The sequence below is a fragment of the Nannospalax galili genome, unplaced genomic scaffold (assembly GCF_000622305.1).
Source record: "Nannospalax galili isolate Female #2095 unplaced genomic scaffold, S.galili_v1.0 scaffold368, whole genome shotgun sequence".
NCBI lineage: Eukaryota > Metazoa > Chordata > Mammalia > Rodentia > Spalacidae > Nannospalax > Nannospalax galili.
Window position 1 is genome coordinate 1,072,403 of NW_008359963.1, and position 10,156 is coordinate 1,082,558.

At 42.0% G+C, this 10,156-nt stretch overlaps 1 protein-coding gene across 1 annotated transcript in view; it reads right to left on the reverse strand.

The window, feature by feature from the left end:
• Lbr (lamin B receptor) overlaps positions 1-10,156 on the reverse strand; it is a 32,141-nt gene that overhangs the window by 17,874 nt on the left and 4,111 nt on the right. The window contains exons 2-6 of the mRNA XM_008823720.3: positions 9,711-9,889; positions 8,004-8,216; positions 4,286-4,393; positions 3,896-4,088; positions 1,694-1,890 (exon numbers count right to left, since the gene is read on the reverse strand). Of these exons, the coding sequence (XP_008821942.1) occupies positions 1,694-1,890; positions 3,896-4,088; positions 4,286-4,393; positions 8,004-8,216; positions 9,711-9,875 (876 nt within the window). The 5' untranslated portion in view covers positions 9,876-9,889. The remainder of the gene's footprint in view (positions 1-1,693; positions 1,891-3,895; positions 4,089-4,285; positions 4,394-8,003; positions 8,217-9,710; positions 9,890-10,156) is intronic.

Here is a 10,156-nt window from a genome sequence, read left to right on the forward strand (position 1 = left end):
TACTATCTAGCCTGAACTAGTATCACCCTAACTTATTCTGAATCTGACTGGAGAGCCTACTGTAATAATGACTAAGATCCATGGTCAAAGAAGCCCCGACGGAACCAGTTACAGTGAGATTCCACAGCACTGAACTGCAGCTCTACCCTCCTAACACTGGCATTAGCCACTCCAAACTCCTAACAGAACTTATGACTGGCAAAGGTACAATGCCCTAAGAATAAGATCCTGAAATAAATTATTTATTGCTTAGGGCATCTCATGTTCCTTTGAATATATCTCTAAGAAAAGTACACAACTGAAGGAAGAGAAAACTACACTTTCGCAACAGGAGGGAATCTAAAAGACACTACACAAGTTTGAAAAGCACAGTGTTCTTGACAACAAATTTCTAAAAAGGATCAAAATTGAAAACATGCTCTAAAGAAAAGAAAAAAAGCAGGCTAAAATTCACTGAGTTCAGAAGTCAATCAATGAGTTAAGATTCTAATACCTAAGTGAACACACTGAGAATATTCTTTTCCCCAACTGTCTCTACCAAGAGTCAAGTTGATGTCCAAATTACTTATTCCTTTCTATTTGGATTGAAAAGTGTGATGGTAATACTGAATGCCAATTTGACAGGATCAAGAATGACTTAGGAGGACAAACCTCTAGGCATGTGTGCTGGAAAGCTTTAGTGTCAACGTGACACACCTGAGTTGAGGGAACCTCAACTGGGGAATTTCTTCCATTGAACTGGCCGGTGGCCATGTCTGTGAGGCATCTTCTTGATTGTTGTGTGATGTGGGAGGGCCCAGCCCACTGTGGGTGGTGCCATCCCTGGGCAGTTGGGCCTGTGTTGCATAAGAAAGCAGGCTGAGCAGGGGCCAGGGAGCAAGCCAGTAAGCAGCATTCCTCCATGGCCTGTGCTCCAGCTTCCAGGTTCCTGCCCTGAGTTCCTACCTTGGACTCCTGTGATAACTGTGACCTGAGAGATGTTAAGCTGAATTAAAACCAAGTTGGTATTGGTCAGAGTATTTTGTCACAGCAATGAAGAACAAACTACGACAGCATGCCTGTGAAGAAGTTTTAGATTAGTATGAGGTAGGAAGACCCACCCTAAATGTGGGAGGCACCATTTCATGGACTGGAGTCCTAGACTGAAGAAAAAGGAGAAAAGCAAGCTGAGTACTGGCACTGTCTATCTCTGCTTCCTGGCTATGGATGCCGTGTACCCAGCTGCCTGACTCTCTTGCCATCATGTGGACTGCACCCTCAACCTGTGATCCAAAATAAATCATTCTGTACGTTGTTTTTGTCAGGTATTGCATCACAGCAAAAAGAAAAGTAACAATACAGAAAGTTATACAAGAAATCTAAATCGTTGGGTATGGTGGCACATGCTCAGGAAGCAGAGGAAGGCAGATCTGAGTTTGAGGCCAGCCTGGTCTACATAGCAAGTTCCAGGTCAGCTGGGGCTAGAGAGAGACCCTGTCTCAATAAGACAAAAACAAAAGAAACAAAAAGAAAAAAGAGAAATCTAAATCATATTTTAAAAGTGATGCTTAACTATAGCATCACTATAGTGAATTATAGTGCATAGCAGAAACTAAGTTTTGACAGCTCTGATAGCATCCTCTTAAAACTGCTATAAATTTATGTGTAAGCAATGGAAAAGTCAGGAAGTTACATGCTCCCAGCAAAAACTTACCTTCCCAACTGGTAGGAGGTAGAACAGAGCTTGAACAAAAAACCAGAGGAGGTAGACACCACACACTCTGGTTTCCCATAATTCATCCAAAGTTGGCAAAGGAGGAGGAAAACTCAACAGACTGGGATCGTTCTGTCTACACAGCAAAAGCAACAGGAACAGGGAACCAGGTAAGCCCAGCATGATGAAGAATGCACCTGCAAACAAGTCAGTCCACAGTCAAAGCTCAAACTTCAATCCAGGTTATGTATAATTAAAAAACACCTGCTTTATTTTTTTTATGGGGTTTTATTTTTTAGGTCAAAACTCAGGTCTGGCTAGTTGTCTAAAACCACTTTGTAATGTAGCATCAAAACTCCTTATCTCTGGGGCTGGAGAGATGGCTCAGCAGTTAAGAATACTGACTGCTTTTGCAGAGGGCCCAGGTTTGATTCCCAGCACCTACATGGTGTTTAACAACCATCTGTAACTCCAGTTCCAGGGGATCTGATGCCTTCTTCTGACCTCCGCAGGCAATGTATAACACAGGTGCACTTACACACATGCAGGCAATACACTCATACACAAAATAAAAATAAATAAAATATTTTTTAAAAAAAAAACTACCTCTGATTGGCAAGATGGCTTAGCAGGTAAAGGTGCTTGCTGTGAAAGCCTGACAGCCTCAGTTCAATCCCCAAGACCCACATGGTGTCCAAGACCCACATGGTGCAAGTTGTCTCTGACTTCCACAAAAGCACTACAGCACGCGAGCACACGCGCACACACACACACACACACACAAATAATTTTTTTTAAAAACCTGGGGCTGGATATTAAGGGTACTACTGGCTGCTGTTACAGTTCCCAAACACCAACATGGTGACTCACAACCATCAGTAACTCCAACTCTAGGAGGTCTGACGCCCTCTTCTGGTCTCTACAGGCATTGCACACGTTTGACTTGCGTACACGCAGGCAAAATACTCATACACACAGAAATAATTTTTTTTTAAAAAAAAACCCTCTTTATCACTTTCTCATTTCCAATGGGCAAACAACCATGGGCATTCAATGTGGTAAAAGCACAAATTCAGCCCCAGACAGCTAAGTCCTACCTCAGAGGCCAAGCTCTGAAATATTCAACACCAACCACCAGAGGAGCAAGAACTGAAACACCAGCAAAGGAAAGACCAAACATCTAACAGTGGTCACTCTAATCTTTTTAAGAGGGGAAATAGGGCCTTGTTATGTAGCCTATACTAGCCCTGGAAGTTACTATGTAACCCAGACTTGACCTCTACAGATCCTCCTTCCTCAACCACCCCAGTATAAGGATTATAGGCATGAACCACTACAGTCAGCTTGAAAAGGAGCCCTCTAGTCTTTTGTGGGTTTTGAGACAGGTTCTTACTATGTAGCCCTAGCTGACCTGGAACTTGCTATGTAGACCCGGCTGGCCTGGAACTCACTGAAATCTACCTGCCTCAAGCTCCTGTGTGCTAGGATTAAAGGTATGTACCACCACACCTTGCTTGAGTCCTTTTATCTTAACACTTTAAATCCATACATTTCTAACATTTAAAATACTCTCACACTTGTGCAGCACGCAGATTTTAGGCGTTGCTGGATACCGTCTGTGACAGACTAGCCAAGGGTTATAACTTAAGAGCATGCAGAGCAGGTAAACCACGTTAAACTGTAAGCCATTTGGCCAAAAATTTTCTTTCACTAGCCCATCAACTTTCCTCAGCTCCATCTGCACAGGCTCTGCACACTGTTCCTCTTTGGCCCTCACAATAAACCTGCCTAGCAGGTAGGGCAAGCAGCAAGACCTTGCTTTATGCTACCCTGGCTTCTGCTGTGAAGGCTCACACCAGGCCTGCCATCTTATTACTTCAATCCCCCTGCCCCTACAGGATCGCCAGCCTCTATCATTCCTCTACACAGCCCTCAGGTCAAACTCCATCACTTCTTTGCATTTCTCTGCTCAAGACCTAACACACAGCCAAAGGTTTAAATACAGCCACATTCCAGCATCTATTCTACTCCATGACTGTCCCCCAAAGCTCAGGCCTTCACACTGCTGTTTCTTCTCTGTAAACTCTTCCTCAGCCTCCCATCTATTCTTCCTCTCTCTGCTACAGAGAGACCTTTCCTGTGCACATAGGAGCAAATGTGCCCCCCTCCCCCCGCCCCCCCCAATGAAGTTCTGGCACCAACCAGGTGCTCCTCCAAACTCCAAGTCCTTCCTCTGTGGGGTGACCACTTCAGAGATTCTCAAAGGTGCAGGTCCTTTTGTAACAAGCTTTTCTTCCTCGTAATCTGTTCCTTTGACTTTGGTCTCTTCTCTTCTTGGACGAAGGCTATACTGTGTAGATATGTAACTGCCTTCTGGTGATAAAATGAATCTTTCCTAAATAAAAATAAAGTATTAAATACCAAAAGTCAACAATTACTACAAATGCTAATTCAGCATCTCTGTACAGCTGTGGACTTACAAGAATAAATGTTAAGTTATATGCAGTTTTAAAGACAGACTATGAACAGATTATAAAATACAACTAATTCCAGTATAAGACTTTAGGGAAAAATAAACAACAACAAAATTACCCCAGATGAAAAAGCGCTTTGATACTGCATGCTTTTGTGAGGAATGTCACTCTTCTCGGTGCGTTCTGGCTCACCATTGTATATGCTGATGCTGTTTCCAAATGGCTTCTAAATTGAATATAAAACACTTTAATCAGAAGACTGTAAGTTATTAAAAAAGGGACACAATGGTGACTAATTACCACTGTGAAATCAAGCAATAAAAGATTTCCACAGACTTAATTTCAAAGAATTTCAGCTGCCTTTTGTTAAAAACAAAGAGATAAAAATCAATTACACTTTCCCAGTCCTCAGAGGCCTTACACTATAGATTTTTTAATTTTTTAAAACTATTTTATTAATTCTTGGAAAGTTTATACTAGATTTTTTTATTGTTTTTACAGAGTTTCATTATGTAGCCCAGGCTAGCTTGAAACTCACTACGTAACCCATGCTAGCCTCAAGCTTGTACCAATCCTCTCATCCTTCCAAGTGCTGGGATTGCAAGGAGGCACTAACAGAGCCCAGTTTTGGAACAGACTTCAGATCCCCCATCTTTCAACTACTACACTAAATGTTTTAATAATTTCACTGTCAGATACTATAACAACTGCTATGAAAGGCAGAAGTAAAAACTGATAAATTCATTCATTAGTTGGCTTTAAAAAAAAAAACATTCACTGCCCCCAGAACAGCCAAACAATGGAAACAGTGCACAGTGATGTTACTTACGACTATAGATTATTGTTTTAATTTCATACTACCTGATATTTAACCTTAATTTTTCCTTCCTATAACCTCCCCCGCCCCGAGATAATGTCTCTCTGTAGCCCCAGCTAGCCTGGAACTCACTATGTAGACCAGGCTGGCCTTGAACTCACAGAGATTCACCTGCCTCCCAAGTGCTGGAATTAAAGACGTGCACCACCACCCCAGCTACATGTCCCTTTTTCTCAAACTCAGTCTCATAATTTCCTATTGAAAAAAGATAAGTAATTTGTCTTGCAGAAGATTTTTCAGACAATGTATATCTAAAATAGTCACTTCCCTCCTCTGTAAGTCAACAAATTAAAACACTAGTAAGCCAAGAAGAAAAAAAAAAAAACGAATTAAAAATCCAAGCATATCTTTTGAAAGGCCAGCTGACAAATGACAGCATTAACACAGTCACAGGCTCTAGTTCAAATCAAGGTCTTCCTAAGCAGAGGGGCATTCAGCATACATGAGTTTACCAAAGTACCAATGAATCACTTATCAGCAGAGGGATGCCCCTAAAAGCTACACACAGCTTCTCGGTTTGAGAATAAACTGTGGTAAGCACAAATGGAATATAGCACAGGCAGTCAACTCCAAGCCATGATGAGTGTAAACCACATTCTCTCCATGAAATGGACAGAATCTTTAACACTGTGAGGTGAATTACTGAGGAAGACCACAACCAGGAGTGGAAAGGAGTGCCTGATGAGCAAGCTGCATGCAGCATGAATGAGGTCCTGCACACACACCAGGCAGCTTGAATGAAGTCCTGTACACACAGCATGCAGCATGAACATGGTCCCTGCACACACAGGCAGAGGGGAGGGCTCCACTGGCAGGGAAAAGACAGGCTATAGCTGTCCTGTTACCAGGACAAGGTAACAGCATAAAAATCTAAGCCCTTAAATATTAAGTGTGACAGAACAGTGCACAGCATCCGCTCCTTAGCCTAAGTCACTGACAAGTAGCAAGGTATTCAGAGCAGAAAGGGCAAACTCATGGTAATGAGCAAAACACTGGGGGGGGGGGGGCGGGTAAAAAAGCCTCTTAAAAGCCATGGGGGGAAAAAAAAAAAACTGGGGGCTGAAGAGATGGCTCAGCGATTAAAAACACTGACTGTTCTTGCAGAAGACCCAGGTTCGAATCCCAGCACCCACATGGCAGCTAACAATTGTCCATAACTCCAGTTCCAGGGGATCTGACAGCCTCTTCTGTCATCCTTGGACACTGCACAACACTTACCTACATGCAGGCAATACACGTGTACACATAAAAATAATAAAATATTTTTTTAAAAAAATGATGCAATACCCAGAATGAAAGCAGGCTTTCATGTAGTAAAAGTCTGATCTGTGTCACCCATCTGACCTAGCAGTTCACTTGTGAGAACTTATCCTAAGGAGATAACCAGATGTTGCATAAAAATAGTTATTTAAAGTAGTGAAGACTTAAAAACACTACACTGTATCACAAAGCTGACTTTAACACTACAACTATATGATACACACACATACACATACACATACACACACACACACACACACAAAATGCAACATAAAAAAGGTAGAAAAATGTCATGGAAAGTTATCCCCAATATATTTACATTTAAAAAGTCTGACTACAGGGGTCTGGAGAGATGGCTCAGCAGTTAAGAACACTGGCTGTTCTTGCAGAAGACCCAGATTCAAATCCCAGCACCCACATGGCAGCTAACAACTATAACTCCAGTTCCAAGGGATCCAACAGCCTCTTCTGTCCTCCGCAGGCATTGCAGAACATGGGTGCACTTACTTACATGAAGGCAATACATGCATGCACATAAAATAAAAATAAATTTTTTTTTAAATGTCTGACTACAAACCAGTATCTATATAGTCTATAGTTTTAAGTGAATGGACTACAAGATAATTCTTTACACTTCAAATACTTTCTATTTGGTCTACCATTTAGAATATTCATTGGCCAGTGCCAGGTGTGGTGGCACATGCCTGTAGTCCCAGCACTTGGGAGGCAGAGGCAGGCATATCTCTGCGAATTCAAGGCCAGCCTGGTCTACACAGTGAGTTCTAGGCCAGCTGGGGCTACAGGGGGAGCCTATTTCAAAAAAGACCAAAATGAAAGGAGAAAAAAATAAAAACTAAAAAATACTCATTGGCCAAATGTGGTGGCTCAGACCTATAATCCCAAAACTCAGGAGACTGAGGCAGGAAGATTTCAGCAAGTTCAAGGCCAGCTTGGGCTACTCTGTCTTGAAAAACCAAACAAATAATATACTACATATAATATCAACTGTAATACTCATTGTGCAAGGTCTCCAGGCCACACACCCTGATACTGCCATCCATGCACTATGAGAAGTCATTCACTGAAAATAGTCATCTTTAAATAGTCAAAATGATCAGGCTTGACGGTGCTAGGAGACAAGACTGTTTCCCTGAAGTTAGGTCTCATTTTGTAGCCTACAGCTACGTCTGTTTCAAATTTAAACATTCTTTTTTTTTTTTTTTGGTTTTTTTGAGACAGGGTCTCCCTGTAGCCCCAGCTGTCCTGGAACTCACTATGTAGATAAGGCTGGCCTCGAACTCACAGAGATCCACCTGCCTCTGCCTCCCAAGTGCTGGAATTAAAGGCATGGGCAAAAATTAAAGGCGTCTCAAAAAGCCCCCCCCCCCAAAAAAAAGTGGTAGGAGAGAACCAACTCCACAAAGTTGTCGTCTAACCTCCATATGCACACCTATATACACAGTACACACACACACACACACACACACACACACACATTACACACACTAATAACTAATTTAAAATTTAAAAATGATTTTTCTTGGATATTTAAAAAACTGTACTTTCTATTCCAAACACTTGCTATCACTTCATGCTTGTTATCTCACTAACATTTTAGCATTAACTGCAAATAACTGAATAAACATTTTCATAAAGGGAAGACTGACACGAAAACACTGTAAAAGATAAAGATAGGTACCAACACAAGTGGGGTCAATTTAACTTCCAAAATTTCCCTTCTCATTTCCTTAATGTCAGCCTGGTGGGAAGCAGAGGCAGATCTTCTGGAACTTTTCGGTGCCCTGCCAGGGGATCGAGAGCGTGATCTTGACCGGCTCCCACGGCTCCCTCGGCGTCTGGAGGGAGAGCTGGAAGTTGAACCACTTTTCCTTTGCCTAAAGGATGTTAAAGGCTAGAAAGAGAGAGGGCAACAGAGAGCTCATCAATACTCAAACTTCCAGTAACATAGCTAAGCTAGACAAGTCAGTAAAAGCCACTATCTGCTGCCACTTACTCTTAAACCATGAAGGGAACCACAGGATCTGAACTGATCACAAAACCAACGGGAAAAGGCTGCAATGACCCCAGCTCTTAGGAGACAAATATAGCTTCCCCCCACTATGCTTAGACAATATTTCCATTTAGTGTCTACCCAACTAGCTATACAAATTAAGAAGGGTTACAGCTAATAATAATTAAAACTGATATGGTAACTAATAATTTAAAAAGTGATACAGTAACACCAAAGAAATTAGCATGCAACCCATTTTCCAAAGAGTAAGCAGTCCCACAGATTCCCCCTGCAAACACACAAGGGGATCTTGAAAAGATTACTTGGCTCAGCTGCACCCTGTCCTAGCCCACTCCAAATCACTTCTTCCTCCTTCCTAGGGATCTAGACCAGAGAAAGGCAAACTGGGCCTCTGGCCATGCATTGTTTCATATATGTAGCCCTCAGCTAAGGATGGCTTTTACATCCCTTAAGTGACTGATAACATCAAAAGAAAATCATATTCCATACTGCGGGGAGCTGTTCCCATGCTGCAGAAACCCCATGAACCAAAAGCCCAAAACATTTTCTAGAACCAAAAAAGCCTAAAACATTTTCTAGCATGCACAAAGTGTAATCCATGGAGCATGGATCCAAACTATCAGGTACTGGTGTGTGACAAGGACCAAAATAACAAAGTTCTAAATAGAAATTTTTGGAGCATTTTGACAAACTAATTTCATATCTGGAGAAGCTAACTAAAAATCTGCAGTTTTATTTAAGATATACTTTTTTCCTTCATTTTTATGCATTTGATCTAAGTGTTTATACATCTGATCTAAATGGTAAGATAGTTTAAAATTCAAGTGCTCACCAGACTGAGAAGCTGTGAGCAGACTTCAAATCTAAGAAATGTCACTCCAATTAAATTAAAGCATCAGTGCTCAGGACGAGGCCCAAGCCCTGGACATGGGGTATTAAAAACTCCTGCAGTCTGCCTCCTGCTTACCCCTCTGCTAGCCCCCAGTCACCCCACCCCTCTGGCACTTTGTCTCCATCACTCACAGGCCTTTGGCATGCAGCCTTCTCCGGAAAAACCACCCTAATACCTGTTTCCCCATTTGTCCCCAGCACTCAGCTCAGGTGTCAACCAGTGCTGGACCTGTCCTGAGACCAGGCCCTATTCCTAGCTTGTGTAAGTCCACTGCAGCAAACACCTTACAGAATGGAGGAGACAGAAAGGACCAACCATCACTGCCAGAACACTGGGCTTCCTGGGATCTGTACCCATACCTCACTCACACATCCCAGAATAGGAGCCCCAAAGCAGGAGTCTGACCCTATGCCTCCAAACAGCTACCCTGAACTCAGAAACTACTACTAGTTACTCCCTACAGCCAAAGGTACTCTTCTTACCTTGATGTCATTCTCCTTCAGTTCAAGTTCAGTTCCATCTTTGTATTTGACGGTATAGAGCTGGGATTTGCTGTCATGGCTCAAAATCTCTACCTCATAATAAAGGGAGCTCCCAGGCCATCGACCTCTGACCACTTCACCATCAGCAAATTTCCTACTTGGCATTTTCTAAAATTAGTCTAAACAATTTTAAAGGAAAAAAAAAAAATCAAGTTAATATCAACACTTTTTCCACCATATTTTGATCACTAAAACACAACTTTCTAAATCTGTTAGCTGGTCAGGACTTTAGGAATAGGAAACCTCTAGGGTTTTCTTTCAGGTTTTTTTTTTTTTTTTTTTTTTTTTTTTTTTGGTTTTTCTGAGACAGGATCTCCCTATAGTCCCAGCTGCTCTATAATTCACTACATAGACCAGGCTGGCCTTGAACTCACAGAGATGTCCTT